The sequence below is a fragment of the Pithys albifrons genome, chromosome 8 (genome assembly GCF_047495875.1).
Source record: "Pithys albifrons albifrons isolate INPA30051 chromosome 8, PitAlb_v1, whole genome shotgun sequence".
Classification (NCBI taxonomy): domain Eukaryota; kingdom Metazoa; phylum Chordata; class Aves; order Passeriformes; family Thamnophilidae; genus Pithys; species Pithys albifrons.
Genome location: NC_092465.1, coordinates 19,429,321 through 19,456,907, shown reverse-complemented (window position 1 = coordinate 19,456,907; position 27,587 = coordinate 19,429,321). Strand labels below are relative to the sequence as shown.

Sequence of the window (27,587 nt, the reverse complement as noted above, 5' to 3'; positions counted from 1 at the left end):
CTTTATTTTTTTTTCTCCCGTAAATTAAACCGTGCTTCTATTGAGAAGCGATTTTGCATCTCTCTGGGAAAGCGCATTGTGAAGAGAGGGAGCTCAGTGTGATATCCCTTCTCCGATCCGTGATCTCACCTCTGAGGGATTTTGTGTTCTGTTTCCCAGCAACCTGAGCTGGGAGTGCTTGGTCAACCACGACCTGCACGACATCGCACTTCGGTGACTGAGGCAAGACCCGCAGCCCTGCCGACCCGCCTGAGCTGCGCCTTGGGACGTGCTGGCCCTGCGTCCTGTCCCTGTGCCCGGAGCGCCGCGTCCCGCGGCGGCGGCTCAACCTCGGCGCCCCCCGCGCTCACACCCCTCCCGCCCCCCGCCGCGGTGCCTCGCGCACCTGGCGCCAGGTGAGGGCGGGGCGCGCTTGCGCAGGCGCGGGGCCGGCCGCACGCACCTGGCGCCGCGGGGCGGAAACCGCAGAGCCCGCCCGGCTCGGGCCTCCCGCGGGTCTTGGTGCGGTGCCCGCGGCAGCGCCTTCGCCTTACTCCCGCCGGACGAGGTGAGTGAGGGGTTGCAGGAGCCCCCGCGCTCCTCCTTGGCCTCGCCAGGGGCTGTGGTCAGCGGCGGGGCAGCGCCTGGTGCCACTTCTCCTGCATTCGCCGCCGCCTGTGCGGGCTCGGAGCTGGGCGGGCGTGCGGGCGGGCGCCGTGACGGGGGGCTGCCCCGGGGGGTCCCTTCGGCCGCCCCTTGGCGCGCACTCCCCACGCGCCGTCCCCTCGGAGCCCACCGAGGCCGCGGCCGCGGGGCCCTTCCCGCACAGCCGAGTCCCGCCAGCCCTTCCCGCACAGCCCTTCCGCGGCCGGGGTAACCCCGCCAGCCCGTCCCGCGGCCGGGATGCCCCGCTCACTCCGCTCCAGGCCAGCGCGCCGTGGGCGAGGAGCCCGCGCTGCCCCCTGGAAACGGGCTCTGGGAAGCGCCGGGCTCCGGGAAGCGCCGGGCGGGTGCACCGTCCACGGCGAAGGTATTGACCGAGGGAGGTGTCTCCTGCCACGTAGGGATCCCGCCCAAGGGTTTGCCCACAGTGCCGCATTCATTCGATAGCGAGCAGGGTGGGAGTTCCATTGTGTACGTTGCCAGCTCACTGGGATATGTCATCCTATAGGAAGTGCTTTTGAAAAGTCACCAAATTGTCTCTTTGCTCCGGCAGTTTGTTAGTCTTCTACACAGTTGGTGAGAATACTTAGACACTATTTTCTGGGGTCTGGAGACCTGACAGAAGTGCATTTTAACATTAATTAACTTAGTGTCATGGATTTTTTTTTAAACTCTGTGCAAAATATTCTTGTATAAAGAAGAATTTTCTAAGAAAATATTTGCTGGTTAAATAAAAAAATCTTACAGGAAATTCAAGTGTTATATGTGCACCTCAGTAGTATTTTACATATTAGCCTTCTGTAACAAAATTACATCTTTCGTTTAAAAAGCTATAAATTATTTTGATCTACTCCATCTTGACTAAAGCCAGTGTTGTGCTGCTGAGCTGACAGTTAAAGACTGAGACAAAACAGCCAACTTTATGGTGTTTGATTTCCTTTTTTGCTGGGTTTGCTCACTGGTCTGGTCAGTTTGGCATCTGCCACTGTCATCTCAAGTCTTCTCAATAACAGAGCAAAGTAAAAATTAAGTTATTTACAGAGATCCTGAATTACTAGTTTTGTTGCACTGTGGGAAGGAGCAGAAGAACAGTTTTCCTCCTCCTTCCCCTTGTAATTGCTGTTGCTGCTTAACTTTGCTCCGTTCTTGGGGTGGGGTAGTACCAGGGGCATACCTGATATCTTGACCTCTGTCAAAATAGGAACAAGATATAATTGCCTGCTCTGTGACATTTCCCCAAAGTCTGTGGTTCTGGGTGACTCTGTGTTGCTTTGAGATGGGTTTTTTTGCTTTGCACAAGTTTTCTGCCTGATTGGTCAGTTCCGAGAGCTGATACCCAGTGCAGGACTTCCCCTTTGTTTGGAATCAACCTAGAGAATCACGTTCAGGATACAAACTGCTGATCAGTTGCCTGCTAGCACTGATGAGTTTCTCATCCCAACCTACTCATTGCTCTGCTTGTTGTCCACAAGATTTGAACGTGCCTCAGGTTTCTAGACCATGAAGTAATAATAGGCTTTGTCCACTCACGTAATAAAGCATGAAATTACTCACTTGCTGTTACCACCTTCTGGTATTGTGTGCCATGGGAAGTAGTTCTGCTTACAAACAGAAATCATATCACAAAACTACTGACAGTGATTTTGCGATTAAATTCTATAGGCAAATGAGTAACTAGAGGGAACTAATGTTATTCAGCAGTGAAATGAAGCTGGAAAACAAACACTGAAATGGGGAGAGGAGGAAAGGAAAGACACCTTTGGGAGATTCTGACAAAGATTAGTTTAGCACTCACTGACCCAATAAATCTCAGTAAATCTCCCATGAGGAGGCTCTCTTTGCTTTACACTTATCACTTAAGAGTTTAAGGCTAGTTGGAAAACTGATTTCAAGACCTGTACTTGATACTCAGATGCTCTTGTTATCTTAGAAGCATTACTACAATCAGTAAAGCAAATAAAGTCCCTTGATTATGATCCAGACACTAATCCTTCAAAGTTAAAATGGCACTTTACTGCTGCATTTTGCTCACTTGTCATCACGGCATTTGTAGGGACAGTCTAAAATAATTTTCACAGAGGTCCAAAACAATCTGACCAAGAAAAAAAGGAAGATACAGAGTTGAGTGAAAATTAAATTTGAGATAAGTGCATGTCATTTACATGACCCAGGTCCTTACATCATGTACAGTCCAATAAGACATAAATACTTTTATAATATATCATTACTGTATATTTTTAATATGCTATCACTTGTCACAGGGAACTGTCTTAACACTGCCTGTCACATACAGTGCTTGGCTGTAGAAAACCGGCACTAGTGCTCATTTTGAAAGAGGATGTGAAAGTTTGAGCTTGAAGCACTTCCATTAGAATACATAGAAGGATATTTAGTGATGGTTTGTTTGGGTTTTTTTCCCCTTTTGCTGTTTTGATCTCAAAGAGTCTGCTGAAGGAGATATTTGACCAAATTTTTGCTAGAATAATCTGTGCCTCCAATGTTTCTAAAACGAAGGCTCAGGAACTGAATACATTCAGTATTCCTCTTACAACTTTTTTTCAGGAGTAGAACCACATTTCCACTGGCTGAGTTTCAAAGAATGTACCCGGAGGAACAGCACCTGGGTTTGTGAATCTCTGTTTCTTTTTTTGGTACATGTACCCTATCTAGGAGTGTATTGAGTTGGAGTTCTTGGTGGAACAGATATGCAAGTATCTTTTGTTGCAGTTGTGCAGATGGAAACTAGACACCTTGATTCTGGTTTTTTCAAATGAAGCTATAGTTTTTAGCTTCTGTACACGTCATTTTATTTAAGTCAAGGGCTAGTTGATAAACTTGAGGGGCTTTTTAAATTTTCTCCGATTTCTGAAGTGCTTTTGAGTGTTTTTGATTTTATGAAGAGCCTTCATATTCCATATTAAGCTAAACCTATATGAGAAATGCACTCCAAATTGGATGTTTCTTAGTCTGTCACAAAAGGTATTTATGTGAATGGATGTTCCTCTGGGAAGTACTTCTAGGAAGTGGAAACAGTTTTGTTCAGTGATTTGCTATTTTGGTGGTAGAAATAAACTACAATTGCCATGGTGGTAGAAGATGAAAATATCTTTTCCAAACTAATTAATTCAGTAACTTTCTTAACGTTTTAATAATATCTAAATTGATATTCATGCAAAGAAAACAAAAAAGCCCTGTCTAGAATTTTAGATTCAGAAATACCAGTGGTAAAAGTAGCAGTCCTTACAGGTAAAGTATCCTGAAATGTCTTTATCAGACTTTTGCAAAATTGGAGAGAAGAGTTGATCACCAGTGTCAGGGTGTTTTTCCTAAAGAATTTGCTCTGTGTTTCTATTCACACACCCACCGTCTGATTAAAGGGACATTAAGGTTTGATGGAAGGAGTGTATAATTTGATAACAAGGAAAACCAGACAAGATGGAATTATAGAAGAATTAGATTAAGTTGAAGCAAAGCTATGTAGTTAAATAGTTTTTATTACAATGATTCTGAAGCATTTTCTCCTATTCCCCCTTTTTTAGTTTTTTTTTTATTTTTAGTAAATTTTTGTCTAGTATTTTCTATTTTTAGCGGCTTTTTAATGCTCTATAAATAGTGTTGTCAGGAAACTTTTGAAACTTGTTTAACATGCAGATAAAAGAAAAATAGATTTTAAAATAGTTTTATTATAAAACTGAGGTCAAGTGTATTGTGGATACTAACCTCAAAAAATTTTGCCTCACTGGTCTGAAAGAATTTCTGCTGAATTGGTTTATATTGACGCTTTTGGGGTTTTTATACAAAAGTATTATTGTCTACAGTGTTGTTCAGAACAAGCTAACAAAAAATCCGAGTTGTCTGTGTTGGCTACAGTGGTGAGTCTTTCTTCTAAGTAAGAGATTTTGCAGGCAGTCTGACATCAGAGTCGGTGGGTGGCATAATGGAACAGACTGCACTGAATTCACACACTGCCCATGTGATGTGGTTTGAAGTAGTGTGGCAGCTGCTTTTTGGCACTTTCAGAAGACTTTTGTAGTACTTATTAGTTTTCTGGTTATTTTCTTCTTAGGAAAAAAAAATCCAACTTCTGATGTTTAGGGCTAGTTATTTCAAAGTGCTCTAAGAATCCAAACTACTATTAGTGAAAATAACACTAATGAATAGAAGATTAAACACTTCGCAAAACAGTCACCCCAGGGAGTTTAATCATGCCACACATTTCTTCAGCATGTCCTGGAGGAGGGAACAGTAGCTTGGTCTGTGTTTACTGACAGTGCTGTGCCATGGAAATGTGAGAGGCATTTGTGGGGAATAAAGATCGTATTTCTGACTACAGAATTATCCTGGTAAAAACCCTAAGTAAGATGCAGCTTTCATGGCAAAAGTTCTTTGGACAATGTAGCTTCTGTTCTAGAAAATGCTACTATTTTGTGCAACAGAGAGCTCTTCTCTTATTGTAAGCAATATTCCTATCAGATATTTTGTTAACAAAACTACACTCAGCATTTGTCTATATCAAAAGGTTTTATTGTATGTTTCTGGCAAATGAGTCTCTGTCCACTTTCTCTCTGCTGCACGTCCTATCCCAAGGCTATCACTTGATCCTTCCTGTGAAAAAGAAACATCACTTGCACTTATTTCTGTGTACGCTCTCCTGCCGTGTGTGCTCCTGCAGGGTACTCATCCACACTGAAAGGGTTGGGTTGTGTTGCTGTCCTCCACAACACGCCTAACTCAGGTGAGTTGCCTTTTCATTTCTAGGAATGCACCTTTCACCTGTGTGTTTTGGCAGCTGCTGCTAGGCCTGAGCAGCTGAGACAGATGTATCCAATAAAAGGATATATGTCGTCAAAGTGCAAGTGTATGCAAATGACAGTGAATATACTAACACAGGAAAACAAATGCTGAATAACTTGCTTGTGGTTGCTCATCATGTCTGCTTACTATGAAGAGAATGTATTGACTTACTTGTCTGAAGGCAGAGGTGTGCAAAACAGGCAGTGCAAGAAATATTCTGGATGAATTTTAGATTTTGGTTATTCGGATTTATGGATATCTTGACTGTTGTGTTGTGTTGAGCATGAGAATTCTAAGGATTTGCATGTGCTTAATTTGTGCAGGAAATAGTCCCAAATGAAAACAAGAAATATTTAGTTTACATTTTTGGTAAAATGTACATATATACTTCTTATGTTTTGTGATAATTAGGTTAGTGTTTTAGCATCAAAATCTGAGGTATGTCCTAAAACTCTATGGAAGAAACATCTGGTATTTTCTAGTCAATTTTTTCTTTTTGTTGCTGAAGGCAATAAAGTAAATATAAAAATAGAAAAAAAGTATGTCTTAGTGTAACATAAGTAAGTCTTGCTGTGTTAATTGAAATGCTGAAAATGATGATATGGAAATCTAACAATTGCAGTTTTAACTCTCTAAAATAGTTGTTAAATTAGTTAAAAGATTTCTCTGGTACTGATATCTCAGTAACAGGTGTGTAGCCACATTTTGTATTCTTCTCTTTTGAGTAGTCTCAGGCCAGCTCATTAAAACAAAATGAGACAGATGTAAATATTTGACTCAAATATTAAGTTCTTCAGTTTAAGCATGATTTCAGTCAGTGTTGCTATATAGAATTAACTTTAACCTCATTTCTCTTGACATATCTTATACTAATCATGTTCATTAAAGCTTAACCTTTTTCTTGTCATGGTCAAATTTAAGTTTCTTTACCAAGAGGAGGAAGCCTAGAGGAAGTTGTAGAACAAGAATGTCCTTGCATGTTTAATGAGATAAAAGAAATTTGAAGACAACAGTGTTTGGAAACCAACCAGCCAGCCCACAAATGCTAATGCCCCCCTCCCCATGTGCTTACCTGATTGATCATGCCTAATGACTGCTTATGAGATAAAAATGTTTCCAGACTTCTCTTCTTACGTTAGGTACTCCAAATTTGTAGATACAGATATATATAAAAAGATGTTTTCTTTTTTTCTATTTGAGGAAGATATATTTGTATTGCTTATTGAATTCTAAGCTTTAAGATTTACTCATATCATATGCACTTGTCCTTGGTGCACTGAGAAACTGTAATGTGATTTTATTTTTGCTGGTGTTACAGAAGTGTTCCTGATGAGCAGCCTGCAGAGGCTGTAGCCTGTGCAGTGACACTCTTCTTGGTGGGGGCTAATCTGTACATATGCTGAGTGGTTTACATTGTGTATGGCATTTTCATTGCAAGGCTGGAAGGTGGGGGTGACCACACACGTGGCCTCTGTGGTGAGGCCAGGGGCTGCTCCCCACCAGCCCCCATCCTGAGCTGGACACAGCTGGTTCCAGACAGCTGTAAAATAGACCCACTGGTGGCCAAAGCTGAGCCACCCAGTGCAGCAGGTGGTGCCTCTGTGATGAGGTATTTAAGAAAGGGTAAAACAAGCTGCACAGCAGCTGTGAGGACAAGGAGTGAGAAAAATGTGAGATCCTGCAGAAAGCAAAGGCGATAAAGAAGAGGAGAACATATTCCAGGCACTGGAGCAGATATTCCCCATGCAGCTAATGGAGAAGACTACAGTGAAGAAGTATTTCTTTGCAACCCATGAAGGAGCACCACAGAGCAGGTATCCACACTGCAGCCGGTGCAGAACCCCGTGCCAGAGCAGGTGGGTGTGCCCTGAAGAAAGCTGCAGCCTATGGAGAGCCCATGCAGGAGCAAGATCCTGGCAGGAACTGTAACCCATGGATGGCCTATGCTCGAACAGTTTATGGTGAAGTACTGAATCACACAGAGAGAACCCACACTGGAGCAAGGGAGAAGTGTGAAGGGGACAGAGTGGTAGAGATGAAGTCTTACAAGCTGACCACAGCCGGTATTCTTCATCCCCTCTGCACCACTTGGGAGAAAGGAGATAGAAGGATTGTCAATGAAGGAGTGAAGCTCATCCAGGGACGTAGTTTGAGTGTCCGTTTCTCACCATCCTACTCTAATTTTAATTGGCAGTAAATTAAAATTCATCATTGTAAGTCTGTTTTCACTGTGACAGTAACTGGAAACTAATCACACTGTCCTTAGCTCAACCCATGTGATTTGCCACTGTAGGGAGAAAATTCATGCATCCAAAGCTCAGTTGGAGTTGCAGCTGTCAGAAATGTGGGAGACAGTAAAAAGAGTTTTTTCAAACACATTAATTGCAAGAGGCAGGATAGAAATATCCTCGGCCTGGGTGCGGATGGCCACCTCACAAACAGGGACAGAGACAAGGCAGAGGTGTTTAGCGCTTTCTTTACCTCTGTCTTCAAGGGGTCTCAGTGCCCTGAGCTGGAGGACCATGACTGCGATCACTCGCAGTCAACCCTGAAATTGTGCAGGATTTGCTGCTCCAGCTGGATCCCTACAAATCTATAGGGCCTGATGGGATTCATTCCAGAATCCTCAAAGAGCTGCTGATGTCATTGCAAAACCTCTCTCAATTTTTGAGCCATCTTGAGAACCTAGAGGAGTCCCAGTTGACTGGAAACTGGCAAACATTGTCCTGATTTTCAAGAAGGGCAAGAAGGAGGACCCTGGAAACTACAGGCCTGTCAGTCTCACTTCAGTACGTGGTAAAGTTATGGAGAAGGTTATTCTGGGAGGTATTGAAAAATACCTAAAAGACAACAGTCATTGATCACAGCCAGCACAGCTTCATGAGAGGAAAGTCCTGCTTATCAAACCTGATTTTCTTTCATGACAAGGTTACCCACCTAACTGATCAAGGGAAGCTGGTTGATGTAACCCTTCTCTCAAAGGATCCTTCTGGACACAGCTGGATAAACACACCATGTGGTGGGTGAGCAATTGGCTCATGGGTCAAGCACAGAGGGTGACAGTAAATGGGGTGACATCACATTTGTGTCCTGTCACCAATGAGGTTCCACAGGGCTCCATCTGGGGCCCTGTGCTGTTCAGCATCTTCATAATTGACTTGGATGCAGGACTGGAAGGGATACCAAGCATGTTCGCAGATGACACAAAACTGGGAGGAGCTGTTGACTCCCTCAAAGGCAGGGAGGGCTTGCAGAGAGACCTCAACAAATTAGAGAGCTGGGCAATCACCGGTCATGTGAAGTTCAACAAGGGGAAGTGCTGGATTCTGCACCTGGGATGGGGCAACCCTGGATGTACAGACAGACTGGGGAAGGAGATGCTGGAGAGCAATGCCATGGAAAGGGACCTGGGGGTCCTGGCTGATGGCCAGTTGAACACAAGTCAGCAGTGCCCTGGCAGCCATGAGGGCCAACCATATCCTGGGGGGCATCAGGCACAGCATTGTCAGCCGGGCAAGGGAGGGGATTGTCCCACTCTGCTCTGCTCTGGGGTGGCCTCACCCTGAATATTGTGTGCAGTTTTGGGCACTGCAATATAGGAAAGATATTAAACTATTAGAGAGTGTTCAAAGGAGGGCAGTGAAGATGGTGAAGGGCCTCGAGGGGAAGCCACATGAGGAGTGGCTGAGAGCAACTTGGTCTGTTCAGCCTGGAGAGGAGGAGACTGAGGGGAGACCTCATTGCAGTTACAACTTCCTTGGGAGGGAAAGAGAAGGGGCAAGCACTGATCTCTTCTCTGTCATGACCAGTGACAGGATCTGAGGGAATGGCCTCAAATTATGTCAGGGGAGGTTTAGGCTGGGTGTTAGGAAGAGATTCTTTACCCAGGGGGTGGCCTGTGCTGGAACAGTGGAAGGTGCTGGAAAGTGATCTTTGCCAGGGCCAGAAATTGGACTTGATGAACCTTGTGGGTCCCTTCTAACTCTGCATATTCTGTGATTCTGGGATTGTTTTGTCCCCACTGTCATGTTGAGGACGGGAAGTGGAGAGAGTGAGGAGGTGGGTGTCTGGCAGCCAGTCAAGATCAACCCACCCATGCTGAGAAAACAAGACATTTTTCAATCTGACAGTTTGGTAAATTGGTTGCAGTTCTTTCATCAGGAAAGAAAGTTTTAGTCTTGCAGTATATAGGTACTGGTGCTGTAGTACAAATTTTTCAGCACTAAAAAATGGGAAAATAATAACATGAAACAGAAATGGACTGGTTTTGCAGTTTTGTTTTGGTTTTCGTTTTAATTTAGTGAGTTGTGAAGCACATTTTTGGTACCTTTCGGTATCTCTGGCAATTATGTAATAAGCTCCCATCTGCATTTTTTAATAATAACTCTGTGGTTAAAGTACTGCATTTTGAATGTTTATTAAGATGACACAAGCTTTGAAATACAGTATAATATGAAGAAATCCAGATGTTTAATTTCTCCTGCAAATTCTTGAAGGAAACCAGGTGAAGGGGTTTTTTTGTTTTCTCTGACTTTTATCTCTTCCTGAGGATATGTTACTCCAACTCAGAAATGCAGAATCTACTTATATTTCAAAGAAATAAATAGAAAAGTAGGTTTTTTGCAATTTTCTGGCAAGTGGGAACTAACTGTGGCTTTTACATAGTTGCTGTTTATTTCCTTTCTCAGTTCACATATGTGCAATGTAGACAAAAGTGAAGCTGTTTCTTGAATTCAGGCTGGTTGCTCTATTTCCCCTTCTTGTAAAGTGCCAATTTTGCAGAGCGATTTTAGTTCAAATCACTTAGATTTTGGTAGTCCTGAAATGTTTTTCATAGTTTCAGCCATTTCAGCCACTGAATGTGGGTTTCATTTGTCTATGAAAAAAAATAGTGGCAGAATTCCTGAAAGACAAGATCTCTCTGTCATGTTCTCTTGATGAGCTGCAGCAGCACATGCCAGAAAATGCAGTACAAGTGAATGAAAAAAATGCACAGAATGATTCCTTGATCCCCAGGCTAAATTAGCCTACTCCAATTTACCTGCATCAAACATGTATATTAGATAACTAAATTAAGAATTTACCACTTGAAGTCTGATTACTTAAGTTAAGACTGATCTTGAAATAGATTTTTTAAAAAAAAATATTGGAAACTTTCAAATTGTTGAAATAAATTGATGGAGAAGTCTTTCCTGACTTTATAGTTTACTTTTCATGTGGCTCTCTCTGACATGGAACTTGAACTTATGTATTGGTTTCACTTGTTTTCCTTCTATCCTGTCATTGAACTAAAATTCTCTGCTTCTAGAAGACCTTTTCTCTACAGCACTTTTCTCTAATTTTAAACAACTTAATTGTAAGAGAATGAATGTGAAGTGGTTGCACTGTGTAGAAATAGTGTTTTATTCTTAGTGTGCCTGATTTCTGGTTCTTCTATTTGAATTGTATTTAAAAAATACAACCCAAACCAAAAAACAGGGAAAGGGCATTTTGGGTATCTTATAGGTGGGTCTGAAGTACCTTTAAGTGATGTAGCATGCATAACATTTGACATTTGGGAGTTGTGAATTAATTCCTCTCCATTAATTTCTTATGGCTTTACATTGTTGAATATACTAAATATCCAAATTAATACTTTCTTGTTTAATTTACAGGTATTTTGATTTCAAGAAATGCTGTGACCTCTTTGAAGAACAACACTTACAGAAAGTTGCCGTGTGAATTTTTTTTAAAAACTAGAATGGCCTTGAAAAAAACACCTAAACTATTCAAGACACTTTTTCACTGGAAACTTTGGAAGTTTAGCATTATTGTGTTTGTCTTTCTGGTATTTTTATTTTTATTACAGAGAGAAGTGGGTGTTCAAGATTTTAAAGATGAAGCAGGGATTGAGCCAGTTGTTGGAAAGAAAAGTCATGTATTAGGTCTTGTGTTAAATGCTATGAACAATATCAAAGGTGTAAAGCCAAAAATGCAGATAAAAGCACCAGTTAGGCAAACTAAAATTCCCAGAGAGAGACACTGTTTGCCAGGGCACTACACTGCAGTGGAACTAAAACCCTTTCTAGATCGACCCCTTCAAGATCCTAATGCTCCTGGAGCTTCTGGTAAAGCATTTAAAACCATCAACTTAAATCCAGAAGAACAGAAAGAAAAACAGCTTGGCGAAGAGAAACACTGTTTTAATGCATTTGCAAGTGACAGGATTTCTCTACACCGAGATCTTGGACCAGACACTCGACCTCCTGAGTATGTTGAAATGTGTATGTCCTTATAGTTGAAAAACTTCTCAGAAATTCAGGCTGCAAAGTGATTTGAGTTCAGCATTAGGTGATAGTTTAGTAAAGTCTCCTAGCTGTACATAATGATTGGCTGTACATAACTACAGTGCCAAAGCCAAGAATGTTTAGAAAAACTCACTTCTTTCACAGTTTTGAATTTAAAGTGACCATATTTAAATAAGGATTTGTGCTTTCACCTTTAAGCTAAAATTTCTGAGTAACTTTCAGAAAGCCTGCTAAGTTTTGCTTAGAAGAAAACTGAAAATGTGGTTTAGACTTTTCTCCAATTTAACCCCCCCCCCCATTCTTTTAGTATTCAATGTTAATAGAATAATTTAATAAATTAGTAAACTGTGAACTGTTGAACAGGGTAATGGAACATCTCAGTGGCAGTCTTGTAGCATTGCAAAATTTTATTAGTGTAGACTGTAGGACTGGGATAGAGTGAGTTTTGGTCTCTGAGTGTTGGATTATGTGCTGCCAGCCATGGGTGCCAAAAGTGACTGAACTTACTGACCTGCTGATGCACATGGTGCAGCTCACCATAACCTTGGCTGGAGCGGGAGTGGTGAGCATAACTGTGGATTTTGTGAGGCAATGGCTGTGATTATTACCTTGGAGGGTCTTCCAGTCTCTAAAGTTGACAGGTGGTAAACAGTAAGTGTGCAGCTTATGAATCAACACAATGTTGTCATCTTAACTTGCGATTGGATGTAAAGCTGTGGTCAGGAGATGTCACTCTTGAAAAACTCTGGGTTTAAAATTGTATTCCTTGAGCAGGGTATGCTGTCCTAGGGATTATGTAGTATTTCTACAAAATTTTGACGTTCTGAATTAGATATGTTCTATTTTTCCATGCAAAAATGCATTTATTCTAATAAATATTCTTCTTTGTATTCTTGAGTTTCAGAAGTAGTAACTTTCAGTCAGCTCAGTCAAGTACCTGCTACTCTCAACAGAATAACTTTTTTTTTCCTGAAGAGCTGGGTATTATATGGAATGTTCTCAAATGTTTGTGAGACAAAAACAGAACTGAGTCAGTTTTCAAGTAGAATTCTCAGTTATCATATTTTGAAAATATTTTGAACAGCTGCTCCAGTTGGAGAACCTGCCTTTGCACCCTAAAACTGGGATAGAAAGTAGAGAAGCTGAAATATTTAATGTCCATAATTATAAAGCTTTGTACTAGAAAGAGAAGGATTTCTTTTAAGAATTTGAGTCAAAAACTGTTGTCTGTTTTGTAATACCTGACACCTTCTTACCTGTAGATGTATTGAACAAAAGTTTAAGCGTTGCCCACCATTGCCAACCACAAGTATTATAATAGTTTTTCATAATGAAGCCTGGTCTACTCTGCTCAGAACTGTTCACAGTGTGATGTACACATCTCCTGCCATACTGCTAAAGGAGATTATTTTGGTGGATGATGCCAGTGGAGATGGTAAGAAGTCTTTTTACTTTCACTTCTTTTTTTTTCTTTTTTTTAATTGAAGACATGTTATGGTTGCAGATAAATAGGTTAAGAGGATATCTCTTTGCCACCATTGATATGTATAATGGTCTTTTTCTAAGTGGTTTTGCTCCTTTCTTTAAAAGACAAAATAGACCTCCCCCATCTTTCTTTTCCATAGAGTAGTCAAATACAAAATTCTTGTGCTCAAGGGTTTTTAAACTCCACTTTTAGTTTTTTCAATTCAAGTTCTGCTTTAACTGTGTGACTGGTTGCATGACAAGTAGCTTTGTAATTTGTGCTTCAAACCAATTGCAATTTGTTGAACAAAGTATCCAAGTACAAATTGGCCAATACTTAGGGCAATTTCCATTTTATCATAGTGATTGTCTTTATGCAAATTAATTTCATTAATATGAAGAGCAGATTTTACTAGAAAGTAAAATTATTTATTGGAGAAAAAAATCTTCAACACTCCAGCTGACAATAATTAAGTATATACTGGGTGCAAACACAAATGCAAGTTCAAAAAACATTATATGCTTAACTTTGGAGCACCATGTCAATACATTTATGAGTCTACTAATGGATTTACACTTTTTTTGTGAGTCTGTAATTAGCATACTGGCACACTTGGATGTGAAATATGTTCAGTACTACAGTTTAATACTAAGTCCAGAAGGTGATGTGGAATATTTAATGAGGGATGTGGGGTTGTTTCTCAAACCTTGAACATTTAAATAGTTTTTTTGTATGTCTTCTGTTGCTGTTTTAAATATTGGAGCCTTTGAAAATTCTGTAAGTCATAAATGTGGCATCATTCAGGGAAGAACTGTGTGTTCTGCAGATAACATAGGTACATGATCCATTTGCTCTGAAAATGGACTTTGAAGTGGTATTCAAACTGTTAATAATGCAGCAGAGATTTACTAGCATGTCCTTTCTTGTTTAGAAGATGTTTATTTAGTGTTCCATCTCCTGTTCTCTGCCAGTCACAGTCAGCTCGTCCCACACCCCTACCTCCAGCAAAACTCAGCCCCTAAAAATAACCTTCAGCAGTTAGGAATTTTTATGGTTTTGATGTTGAGGTAATTTATGGGGTTAATGAGTTGTTTATCTTCTTAGTTTAATAATGTAAAATTTTTGGCATATATATACTCTGAATATCCTGAAACTGATTCCTTGTTCTAGAATACCTGCATGATAAACTGGATGAATATGTGAAACAGTTTCAAATAGTTAAAGTAGTCCGGCAGAAGGAAAGAAAAGGTCTGATCACTGCACGGTTGTTGGGAGCTTCAGTAGCAACAGGAGAGACCCTTACGTTTCTGGATGCTCATTGTAAGTGTGACCTGTATGCTAGGTCTGGTTTATAATGCTCTTGTCTTTGATTTGATATTGCAGATTTTTTATGAATTGTAAAACTTTGCAATATATCATCTTCCCTATTGCTGTTTCATATTATTCAAAGCATAGTTAGCAATGCTGTTTAAAAGCAGTCCATACTGGCTTGCTGGACATGTTGAAAAATTCCCTTTACTTTATAGCCAAGTAAAACGTCAGTGTTTGTTCCCATTTTCTCCACAGGTGAATGCTTTTATGGCTGGTTAGAGCCATTATTGGCAAGAATAGCTGAGAACCCTGTTGCTGTTGTCAGCCCTGACATTGCTTCCATAGATCTCAATACTTTTGAATTCAGTAAACCATCTCCTTATGGGCATAGCCACAACAGAGGGAATTTTGATTGGAGTTTGTCATTTGGATGGGAGTCTCTTCCTAAACACGAAAATAAAAGAAGAAAAGATGAAACTTACCCAATTAGGTAAATGTAATTCGAATGCTGTTTAAATTTTTCTGTTTTCATGGGCGGTTTGTTATGAACAGCAGTTTGTAAATAAACTATTTCTTCAGATGAGTATAATTGGACATCTTAGAGTCTTAGATGTTTTTTGTAATACTTTCTTTAAGGATCACATTTTAAATCTTTTATAAAAATACTGCCTTCTTAAGGCAGTAGTTGCTCTGCATTACCTTTTTTCTACATACACTAGGAATATAAGCAATTTGTATTGCTTATTATATGCCAAGCAGGAGGGGGCAGAGGAGGAATGTACATGGTTATTTTCAGGGACAGTAGTACAGATTATGGCTTCTCATTCATCATACTTGAAAGAATGACAACTTCGGTCAGAGCACCCAAATATTTGGCTGATAAAGGAGTGCATTTGATGATAATTGTACCTGTTTGACCACTGACAGGTTGCTGGCCTGTAAGAGTAATAACTTTGCTTGATATCCTCCATACAGGGAAAATATGTTGGTTTTCCTGATGCTGTCTTTTATAGCAGAAGTCATTAGTCTAAATGAGTTGTTAATAAATGCTAATAAAACTGTCAAAGGAGATTCCATATAGGCAGATTTAATTGCTAGAAGTGTTACCTATGCCACGAAAATGCACCACTGCACTGAAACAGTGATAAATACATGGAAAATTCCTAGAACAGTTATACCATGCTTTTGCATCTCTATTTAAAAAACCCTACGTATTTGAGTCCTGTCTTCCTCAGTAAGATTTTCTTTTTGCAGAACACCTACTTTTGCTGGAGGTCTGTTTTCAATATCAAAAGACTACTTTGAACACATTGGAAGCTATGACGAAGAAATGGAAATATGGGGAGGTGAAAACATAGAAATGTCTTTCAGAGTAAGTTTAGCTCCCTAATTAACAATTGTCTCTATGCTGACAGTGTACAGGTGTTTTGAGGGCAAATTAGGATTAGATCTTGACTTCTCTGCTGCATCAACTAACTAGGATATGATAAAATGAATTACTAATTACCTATGAAATAAAATACAAACAGGCTCACTGAACTGATTTTAATTTTTTTTAATCTGTTTAGGGTCGATAACTGAAATCTGTGTTTCCAAGGTGTTTACCTAATTAAAAAATTCACTTACGGCATGCCTGATATATGTACCCTTGATAGTAGTTTGATATTATCTGGTGAACAATAATATTGCTGAATTTTTTTCCACCCTCTTAATTCTACCTGCAGTGCACTTACACACTGAATGTTATTATTAGGTATGGCAATGTGGTGGACAGTTGGAGATCATGCCTTGCTCTGTTGTTGGCCATGTCTTTCGCAGCAAGAGTCCCCACACTTTCCCAAAAGGTACTCAAGTGATCACACGTAATCAAGTTCGCCTTGCAGAAGTGTGGATGGATGAATATAAAGAAATATTTTACCGAAGAAACACAGAGGCAGCAAAAATTGTGAAACAAGTAGGTGGTGGTGGTGGTATTAGAAATCACACTTGCTGCGTTGAAAGTTTTGGTGAGCAAAAGTTATTTATTGACAAAGTATGTAAGGATTCTAGATGTTTTAATGAAAATACAGAGTTCAGTTTGCTGTAGCCCCCCAACAAACATGAAAAAACGTGTTTGGATGGTGTTAGTGTTCTTTTTTTAATGGTGAGGTTTTTTTATTGGTGGGTTTTTTATACATTCTCCAAAATCCTGTGTTATTTGCACTGAGCAGCTGCTGGAACTATCAGAAGAGCATGAGAAAAACTATTGAGCATAGACAATGTAAACTAACTTATTTTTTGCAAAACATAATGTGTTATTAGTCTTAAGTTGCCTAGTATATTTACTTAAAAAGCAGGTTTTGTTGTTCTTTAGCTGCAGAATAAAGCTTGCTTAATGATGGATAACCATCCTATCTCTATCGCCTTTAAAACTTCAGCTGATTTCAAGGGAGACTTGGGTGTTGACTTACTTATTTTGTAAGTTTTCTGTCCAGCTAGAATCTAGAGTTTCCTTCAAGAAGGTATTTTTCTGCTTGCATGACTATCTAGTAATATAGCATTAATAAGAAAAAAAAATGAACAAATGAAGCTTAAAACTTGTTTAATACTACAACACAGAATATCATAGCTTTACATGTACAAAATTGATGCTGGTAACGTTAATATACTTACCTTTCATTCTTCCTTACTTACCCAACTCTAACAGAAAACATTTGGAGACATCTCAAAAAGACTTGATTTAAGGCAGCGTCTGCAGTGTAAAAATTTTACCTGGTATCTCAGTAATGTTTATCCAGAAGCATATGTGCCAGATCTGAATCCTTTATTTTCTGGATATGTAAGTTTCATTTTAATTATTTTCTGTAGTCTCCACTGTCCAGAAGCTTGCTGATCCTTTCTGCTACCTTAGCCATAGTTTTTAGTCTTTAGCTGTCATTAACTGCTCTAGAGTTTCCTGTCACTACTCTGGACAAAGAATCTCTTCTGCATACCTTGCTGTTGGAATATTTTATAGCTTTGTCAATAGCTATGTAATTTTCATTTTTCATTTATGTCAGTAGTCATTTTCCCTGTCAAATAACTTCAGAAATTGCATTGCTGAAACAAAAAAAATATTAAAGAAGTAATGACTCTTTGCTTAACTGTGAATGTTTAGCGTGTATTTACAAATAAAACTTCCCCTTCCTTCTGCTTTGAATATTTTATGTGTATCTGTTCAAATAATAATTTGAATAACAGTAACATTGTACACCAGTAGGCTAATAATTCGATGTGTGACTATGTAGTTATTGGGCTTTTAGTTAGAAAAGATGAACTGAGAGAACAGGATTTTTAGATTCAAGCTAGCAGAAAGCAGAAATGGACTAACATCTGTAATTGTTATTAAACTAAAGCTTAGTTTTGTATGCACGTGAGACAGTTTTCATTTTTTGTCATCCATACTAAGCTTTTTTAATCCTGATAACACCCTTTCTTCAGTTAAAAAATATAGGCAACCGAATGTGTCTGGATGTTGGTGAAAATAACCATGGTGACAAACCATTGATTATGTATTCTTGTCATGGACTTGGAGGAAATCAGGTAAAATATTTGCTACCTGATTTTTATGATCTCCTCTGCTGTAGCTTTACCATATAAAAGCTTTTAATTTATTTTAGCAAAATGGAGTAATTTGTAATATGCAGTATCTCTCTCTGTATCTTTTTTTTCCTGTTTTTTCTTTAATGGTGAATTCCTGTATATATTGTTAAAGAAAAACTCCATACCACTCTCCATGTTGTGTCTCACTTCTAATGTTTTAGGTTCAGCATACAAATTCAGATTTCAACCACAGTTGCACTGCTTCACTTGATCTGTCCTTTCTGTGCAAAACCTTTTCGTCCTACCCTTACTCCTGTCTTGTGTTTTCTTAATTCTTCCTATCCTTATGCTTCCTCCTGTTGCTTCTTTCTCTGTCACCAGGACTCGCACTGTCCAGGACGATGTTGGTTGGAATGTGGCCAGTGGGAGACCAAGGGGCCAGGCCTGAGCCGCCTTCCCTGTCATGCTTGCACCTTGTAGTGTGAGGTCACGGTGGCCTATCCCGTACTGGCTAATGCAAGTGGATAAACCATTTGTTCAAGAGGAGCCCTCTTTGGTGCATAGCTCTTGGAGGCAGCAATGGTGCTCTGTTCCTTCTATAGTATAACCTGCAATAGATGTCAGATACTGAATCCTTCAGTCACTACTGTGATACTAATACAAGGAACATCTCCTTCCCTGCCCAGAAATGCACATTTCTCTGTTGCCTTTAAGAGTGAATAGAATTTATCAACTATAGATTCTTAATAAAAGAACATCAGCAAAGGTTTTAAAGTTTTTGTTAGAATATAATTGTTATTTGGGGGGGGTTAATACATTTTTTTCAATCTTAAAAGCCACTCATTGATGGCACTGTGAAAATTCAGGCACGTAATCCTAGTTAGCTGATATTTTCCTAATCCATTTTTGCAGGAGATGGCATGCTGTCTAGATTAAGAACTACCCTGATATGTTAACTTCTTACAGTATCCAACTTGTTTTCTTAGTCTATTGTGGATTAACACAATAATAGCCTTTCCACACTGTCACAGTCTTTAATTTGGGAACACTGTACCAAGACATTGTATTAAGAGATCTGCTGTATGCTTCTACTGTTCTCTCACTCTAAGTTATCTCAGACTGTACTAAAACTCTATTCTTTTAAAGTATTTTTGTTTTTCCTCCTGCGATAATATAAGTCTGAAGCCCTTTAAATGCCATCCTTTGGAGAACTTTAATACTGGTTTCGCTGGTAATGCTTGAGGGATGCATATTTCCTTACTTAACCCTTCTCATTACAATGCTCTGTTTCCAGTTGTTTTCCAGACTTTTATCAGTGTAGGCTGATCTTTTCCATGCTGTCACCTTTATCCATATATTTGAGATGGCAGAAAGGAGTGGAAGAGAGAACCTACTTGTCAGAGTTGTCCATCAGTTGTATATTATTCTTCCTTTTTAGAATATTTTGGGGCTGGGAACATGACCGTCTCAATATCCAAAACTAATGAAGTTCTAAACCTAGCTTTTAAGTCATATTTTCAGTGCTTGCAGAGATTTTGAAGTTCAAAAGACAAATCAGGAGAGATTAAGTGAGATTACCAGATTTAGAGTAAATTATTGTATCTGAGAGCTGAGTGACTAAGCAGGTCCCTCCTACCTGTACCTATTTCAGGGATTAATGCTGGTTACAGTCTTAAGAGGGAGATGCCTGTTTGTTCTTCAGTGCTCTTCTCAGTGCTATTCCCACTGATTCCAAGGCAGTGAGCATGTGATTGTTGACCAATTGGACAGGTGGTTGAAAGCCACAGGGGAGTCATCGAGCCTGGTCTTAATAGTCAAAGGAAAGGTATGGGGAAGACAGCTGACAAGAAACAGTGGTAATAGAATGTAATGGGAAGAACTCTGCTGTTAAATGACGGATAACAGGAAGATACCAGGATGTTAGGGTAGGACTAGAGGTATAAAAGGACAGTGGTGTTTCTGTTAGAAGTAAATCTCTGTTAAAACCAAATTATAGCCTAGAATTCCCAAGCCTTAGCAGTAATGTGCTGGCAGGAAATCATGGTAAAACTAATTCACAAGATACATGCTTATATTATTTTTCTAATGGCTAGCTCACAAGAGGACATAGCAGCATCCTATTCACATTTACTGCTTAGATCCAGTAGAAAAAGTTGTCATACAGCAATCAGTATTGTTCCAGGTGACTTTTTTTATTGCTCCAAGAAAAAAACCAAAATCCAGCAACAGAATTGAATACAGATTTTTAAAGATAAGAAATACCAAAATTTAAGTTATCTGTGCAACTATCTCTAGTCTTCAGTTGTCTCCTTGAATTAGGTGTGATTTATGTGGGAGCACACAGTGAGACCTTGCATCATGATACATAAGCAGCAAGTGTTATCTGTGATTTATACATATGTGTCAATTAGCATTGCATTAGAATGCTTTCAGTTTGCAAACATTTTTAATGTGTGTATGCTAAAAATCAGAGAAATTATTCTGTAGTCTCAAATTCTTGAATCAGACAAGAAATTTATTACTTTGTGCATGGGAATTTAGAAGACTTGTTTTAGTTTAATACTTTTGTTTGGTTTTATTTACTGAACTTTTAAATAATTTTTAAATAGTACTTTGAATATTCTGCACACCATGAAATTCGACATAACATTCAGAAGGAGCTTTGTCTACATGCTTCAAAGGGACCTGTGCAGCTTCGAGAGTGCAGCTACAAAGGGCAGAAAACCTTTGCTGTTGGAGAGGAGCAATGGCTGCACCAAAAGGTATGTGCAGTCAATTGGCAGTTTTATCAGTTATCTTTTATATTATTTCAGTTTGGATTTCCAATAAAAGTGAAATACCATCAAAACCAAACTCTGAAACAAAAAAGAGGAAGTTTAGTTTTGGGAGAAAATGTAGGTAACTTCAGCTTTTCAGTTACCAGATCAAAACTTGATTTCATTAGTAGGAATATCACCTAAAAAAACAGTAGCTATCCTTTTGTGTGTGTGTGTGTCTGGACATCCACATGGGAGCCAATTCAGATATTTTGAATCTACTAAATTTTTTTTTTTAATTTTTGTAAAAAAACAAGTTGGCACTTGCATACTACTTTTATTTATTTGCTAGCCACCTCTGCACCATCTGTATGACCTTTAGCAATCAACACAGGGGAGAGACAGTGGGGAGGAAATAGGATGTTCATTGTTTGTTCACTTTTTTCCCCTCCTTTTTTCCTCATTTTAGGATCAAACTCTGTACAATGCAGCACTACACATGTGCCTTACAGGGAATGGAGAGCATCCGAGTTTGGCATCCTGTAATCCATCCGACCCCTTCCAGAAGTGGATCTTTGGCCAGAACAATTAAGATTTGATATCTATAGGCCAGAAGCATTTTATTAAAAGAGAAGATCCATTCTGAACTGTGATCATATGAATATACTGCATTTTTAAGTGATACTTTAAATGCAAAATGTTAAAAGTTTCTTTTCCCTCTTAAGTTGGATATAAAATGTGTCATCAGATTTCCTAGGAGTCTGTTATACCAAAGATTATTGGGATCCTGACTATACTTTGTTTACAATATTTCTATGATAAGACTTTATATGTTGACCACTGATTTATGGATCCTGTTAGTCCTTTCACCTTGGGGGCCATATGTATGTTGTTTTTTCACATATTGTAATTATTTCTGAAGAAAACTGATTTTTTCTGTAGGGTTGCGAGAAATTATTGTCTACTGTCTAAAACTCAATACATTTTATATTTTTATGCTCACTTGGTTGACTTTTTTTTTTTTAATAATTTACTTTACTAAGTGACACTTTCTTTTAAGTTCCTTCACTTGAAAAACTAAATATTTGACTGTCAGGTAAAAGCCAAATAGGCTACCACAGTGGTCAGCTTCTATCAAGTCAGTTCTTTTGTAGAAGGAATCTCACTAAAATACATATTTATGATTATTCTAATGGAAAATCTGCTTATTCTGATACTAATCTTTTGTTTAGCCAAAACTACAGATTATTTATACTTCATGAACTTTAAAATTTATGACAAAGTTATATTGTAATAATTTCCAAGCTGCTTAACATTTACACGTTTTTCAGCATTTTGTTCATTATTGCTTTTCAATTACTTTATATCTACTATTTTTTCCTTACCTTTTAGGGATGTTTGCAATGTTACCTCACAGGTTTCTAATGTGATCTGAACATAATTTCTTTTGTGAGCACTTGCATGGGTTTTTTTTCCTAGTTTCCCCTTTTACAAATGACTGACCTCAGTTTTATCAGTCCAAGTGAGACCTTGGCCTTCCTAGCTATTCTGCTAAGTATAGAAAAAAATACAGAAGAATCAAATATAGAATCAATTTTTTAAAATCTTTTAAGGGAAGACAAAAATATTTAGCTCCATGATTGAATATAAAGCTAAGAGTAAATTTGAAGGGGTAGGTATTAAAGATTGAATAGGACAAAACATACTAACAATAAATTTGTTCTTTTTTTCCTGGTATATAAATATACCTAAATTAGCATTTATCTATAATGATACTAGAGTCTGGTGGATGGATGATGATGTGTGAATTTTTTTACTTCTATTGAGGGGCGGGAGCCTGTCTGTGGATAATTTAATGGTATCTACCTCATGTGTTCAGTTTCTGAATACAAGCAAGAAGAAATCATTTCAGTAGTTCTAAGTCATCTTAAAGGACAAAAAAGTGAATAAGCAAGGAGCAGTGATAATTGATTGGAAGCATTAACTTTATTTTTCTGGCTTGATAATGCCTTTGAGTTGCATCTTGGCTTCTGTAGGGCTTTTGGTGACACCTGTGAGAATATGCTATGAAGTTAAAGCTGTAGGACTGAAAATGACTTCATAAAGTGTGCACAGAAATTGTTGAAAAGACTGTACTGGGAACGGTTATTAAAATACCACTGTGAAACTGGAAGGCTGGATAGAACAGCATTGCCTGACCTCTGATAAATACTTGTAATTTGGTAATGGAATACAAATTATTATTACTTTTGCAGATCAGACCAGTGCTGGAAGGGCAACAAATGCTCTTGATAAACTGGAGGAGTTTAGGTAAAATAGAGTGCGGGTCAATGAGAAAACTGTTGAACAATATGAGTAGAGGATGGGAGATTACACAGTTGAAGTCCAGGTATGAATTGGAAACCCAGTGTTCAAGGAACGTGTTCTAGAAGACAAGGTGTTTAGCTCAGTGCTTCAAAACAACTTGTGCTTTTAGTTCTTAGTTCATGTTACAGAAAAAATGCATTTATTATTTTTCGTATCACTAAATGGTAATTTCTTCTTGCAAACTTGTCAGACTGGAATATGCCTAAGTTAAACATCATTTATCTACTCACTACCAGTGGTGTTTTTTTTTAAGGTTTGTTTTTTTGGGTTTTTTTTAGAGGTAGTGTTCTAAACCAGGGTAGAATTAGACTTCTTGCAAGGAAACAAGTGTTCTATTGCACTTAGAATGAGGAATCTCTTCAAGAGCAATGCTAGAGAAGCTCCACTTCGAATTTTTTTTTCTTAACTGGTAATCTAAGATCATATCATAGCAGCTATAGCAACGTATGTAGTTGTGACTCTTGTTTTCTGCAAAGATGGGGTATAGCAGTTCACGCAGTTATTATATTTTGTCTTTAGTTCTAGGTGTGGAAGGGACAAAATTAATTCTTTGATTTAAAAATTGTCTGCTAAGATTTGCCTTTAATATTTTGAGACTTGTTTTCTGGCCTAAAAGGAAAAAATTCCTATGTACTCTTTTTTTTTAAAGTGTGTTTACTATCTGTCCTTTAAACCATGAGTGCCATTTTAGTTTGCATTTTTGCAACACTTAGAACAGCAGCAGTTCAGTCTTACTTGGACTCTGCACTACCTGCCTGAAAAGAGGGAAGATCTATAAACAGAGGAAATCTTTAAATGACATTTTTGAAATTAACTTCTGTGTCTACATTGAGTATTGGACTTCCAAATATTCGTATGTGTGTGAGTGTGTGTGTGTGTGTGTGTGTGTATGCAGACATCATGTAATACTAGAAGAGAAGCAGGAGATCTGTAAATATGACTGGAGATTAAAAAGTTGGATTCGGGTTGTTTTTTGTAATTTAATAAAAAAGCAGCAGCATCTTCTGGATGTTGTTCTTCTGAAAGTGGCATACGGAAGATCTGTTTGTTGCAAGGAGGCTCTTTTGTGTCTTTTTGGTAATTTAAAGCAATGGTATTATGCTCTTCTCTGCCCTCATGAAGGGGAAAAAGATAAATACTATTACCATACAGCACAGAAAAATGCATACATCAATCAGACAGCTGTATAAACTACTGAAGGTTAATTACTACAGCGGCAGGCATCAGTGTTAACCTGCATCTCACCATTCTCTCTCACACATCCAGGGCAGTCATCACAAGTGCTGAAGAAGGCTTGATTTCAGGCAAGGAGAGCTCAGCCCTACTCCCAGCAGGACAAAGCGGGTCCTAAACATTTTGGGACTTCAGGGCCTGTGGCTCTGAGTGGCTCCTGCCTGTGAACAAGAGGTCCAAGGTCCCCACTGGCTGGTTGTGGCTCTCTCTGTTTACAACACTGTTCACTGCAGTGGGGATTCACCATACCTGAGGATTTTGTTTTATCACCCTTAGGAATGACTGCTGGTTTTCTCTAGGGTGAGTATAGAATAACATGAGTATAATAGATAACTTAGAAATGAACTTAGTGTTAAATCTTAATTCTGAATTGGCATCCTGGTATCTTTAATTAGAACACCAGTGTTGAAAGTTGTTTTACAACTTTCTTTTTTGTCAGTATGGCTTAGCAAGCCCTGAACAGCCCTGTTAACCACGGTTCATGGCAATCGCAAAAGCAGTGTGATAGATGTTAATCGGTTTCATTCTGTCTAACTCCTAATAAGCTAAAAACAAATGATACCTTAAATCCTTTGAGAACTTTTTTTATGATCTAGAGAATCACATCTTTATCAGCTTTTGTAATTTCAAATAATTTAGCTATATGTCATTTGTCATTAAAGCACATTTAAGGACAACTTCTATAAATGTACAGCTCAATTTAATAAATGTCAGAATGAAAATATGAAAGAGACTTGTGACAATTATTTTCTTAATGAAGCAATGTTGATTGGCAGTTTTCACAATAAGCAGTTGTGCTGAAATGCAGCGTATGCTTTATATGCAGTGTAACCATTGAAATGACTTGCTGTATAATGTTACTGCTTATTGCCCACCAGAGAGAGCTGTTGCAAAACTTTATTCCAACAGCTGTTGAAAACAATTGTTTCATTACCCAATAATAAAAATTAAGTTCACTGTGATAGGCACATATGAATCAGGTACTTTATTTCACTGGCCAAAGAAAAGTGTAGCATCATAAAAGGGCAAATGGGTATACCTAACAAGGCATTTCTGTTTATTTCTTTCCTTTTAATTGGCATACAAATACTTAAAAACACGCAAAAAGAAACCCTTCACACAGATTGTTCATGCTGTCAGACTTTGAGGAACATGAGAAATGCCTGAAATTTCAGAGTGTCTTTGGAGGCTCTACAGGTCTCATGGAGGAGGTGCAGGACTCATTCTGGTTCTCTCAGCTGAGAGAGGACTCTGTGACTGCACAGCAGAAAAAAGACACACAATGCACTGGCAGTCATGACGTAACGTAGAAACCTGTTTTACTTCATTGCAAACAAATGGACAATATATATTGTACAATATATAATAAAAATACAGCTGATACAAGTGCCACTAATTAACAAAAAAACTAATGTTAAGACTTAAAAATGCTCATTTTTGTAATATATACACTGCAGTAATAAGCCACAATAAATACATCAAATTCCATATCATTCATAATAAATACCGAAAATATAAATACAGAAGAATACATTAATTTGAATAAATTATTACAATGTAAGGTCTAGGTTAAGTTCTGTTGAATATTATTGTAGCTTATATTACCCTTTGGCATCTTTGATGTTACAACTTGTTTAAAAAAAGGAAATTAAGGAAATGTGTAGTTCATGAAGCTTAAAATTATTTCCATGTACAGATTTTAAGATGAGCTTTCTTTCCCTTCGCTTCTTCAGTTTAAAAGCAGCAGTCCGATTAAATATCTTGCTTTACTGTTGAGCTCTCCATTATTTTAGTGTGCAAGATAATCTGTAATGGAAAATGTTAAGTACTTAACGTAATTATTTTTCTCAGAAATTGGTAAAGTTAGAAGTAATGTACAAATTTTAAACAAATGGCTGCAATTACACCACAATTTTACTAGTCCTGTTTGAATGGATTACCTGTCTGAAAGACCATCAGCTTAAGTGCTTTTGAATCTATGCCATGGTATATTATTTACTACTTGCCAACAAAAAATTTCAAAAGCAATTTTATATTCTTATGGGGAAATATATACACAGAGAGAGAGAGAGAGACAGGGTTGGACTAGACAGTGTAAATGTTACATGGTCTGTATTTGTTAAAACAATGAAAATACTTTAAACATATAAAAAGTAATGTGTTGGGTTTTGTTTTTTGGTTTTTTTTTTTTTTTTTTATAAAATATCTATTAGCTGTAGATGGAAACAAATCAAAATAACCAATTAGCCATGTCTTATGTTAACAGGTATTAACCAGTATATTTGTAGTAATAATTTTATTTGTAAAAGGTTATTACACCAGAATACAATTTAACTTAAAAGATCAACTGTACTAAGACAATACTACAGGCTGAGGCTCTTAGGGATGGATTTGTAATCTACAGATTTTGTCTATTTCTGCACTGGTAAATGTCTAGCGCTTATTTTACATCAAACACTTTTTTAACATGTTTTACAAACTACACTTCAGGTGTATTTCCATAGAGGTGCCTACAATCTGTCAATTAAAAGAATGGCCCAGTTGTTAAGCACTGTTTACATGGGCATTTGAGAACTGGAGTGGTGGTATTTTTGTGAAATGGTTTGAAATAAAGAAGCATGTTTGCTTCGGGTTTTTATTTAAGAGAACCAGCTGCTGGTGCACACACTGATCTTTTCAAGAAGCTCAAAACTGGTGCTGAATCTGTATCTGGGACTCACAAACGGGTGTTTACAGTGATCCTCCAGGAGCCCAGCTAGCAAGGTTAGCCTTCATCCACCATTCTTAAGAAGGTATTTTAAAAGTTTAGGATGGAGAAACCTAAAATAATTACTTGCCACAATGTACTAAGTCTCATTGGAAAATCCCAAACTAAAATGCTAATAAAAAGGACACCTATTGTGTCGTTGCTTTTAGCGTCTCTTTTTATCTGAGAAATTGGTTATACAAAAATACATGCTTGGGAGCAGAGTAAACTGAAATGATCCTGAACATGACTCTATAATTGCAAAGAAAGGACATGGTAGCAATGCTTCTAGGGTGTTGCTTTGTAGTTTTTTACCCCATGCATTTGGATAAGTCTTTTATTTAATGGCCACTTGTATACAACTGGTCTGGAAAAATGTCATTTGCTGTTTGCACTGAGTTTATGTTTGGTTTAAAATACATTAA

At 38.3% G+C, this 27,587-nt stretch overlaps 2 protein-coding genes across 7 annotated transcripts in view; one reads left to right on the top strand and one right to left on the bottom strand.

The window, feature by feature from the left end:
- The first annotated feature begins 432 nt into the window (after nt 1-432).
- GALNT3 (polypeptide N-acetylgalactosaminyltransferase 3) lies at nt 433-21,818 on the top strand. Of its 2 annotated transcripts, XM_071562916.1 has the most exons (11): nt 433-547; nt 11,091-11,685; nt 12,986-13,158; nt 14,359-14,508; nt 14,755-14,989; nt 15,754-15,871; nt 16,253-16,453; nt 17,186-17,317; nt 17,959-18,060; nt 20,670-20,822; nt 21,286-21,818. In XM_071562916.1, exons 2-11 carry the CDS (start codon nt 11,177-11,179, stop codon nt 21,406-21,408), a joined length of 1,896 nt encoding a protein of 631 aa, XP_071419017.1. In that variant the 5' UTR covers nt 433-547; nt 11,091-11,176; the 3' UTR covers nt 21,409-21,818. The 2 variants fall into 2 exon arrangements, with proteins under 2 accessions (XP_071419017.1, XP_071419018.1); XM_071562917.1 differs by lacking the exons at nt 20,670-20,822; nt 21,286-21,818 and adding an exon at nt 18,442-18,729.
- A 3,417-nt stretch (nt 21,819-25,235) lies between these two features.
- The window catches only part of CSRNP3 (cysteine and serine rich nuclear protein 3), a 101,592-nt gene continuing 99,240 nt past the window's right edge, over nt 25,236-27,587 (bottom strand). For all 5 annotated transcript variants that reach the window (XM_071562911.1, XM_071562910.1, XM_071562912.1 and 2 more), the window contains one exon: nt 25,236-26,222. The gene's annotated coding sequence lies outside the window, so the exon portion shown is untranslated. The remainder of the gene's footprint in view (nt 26,223-27,587) is intronic.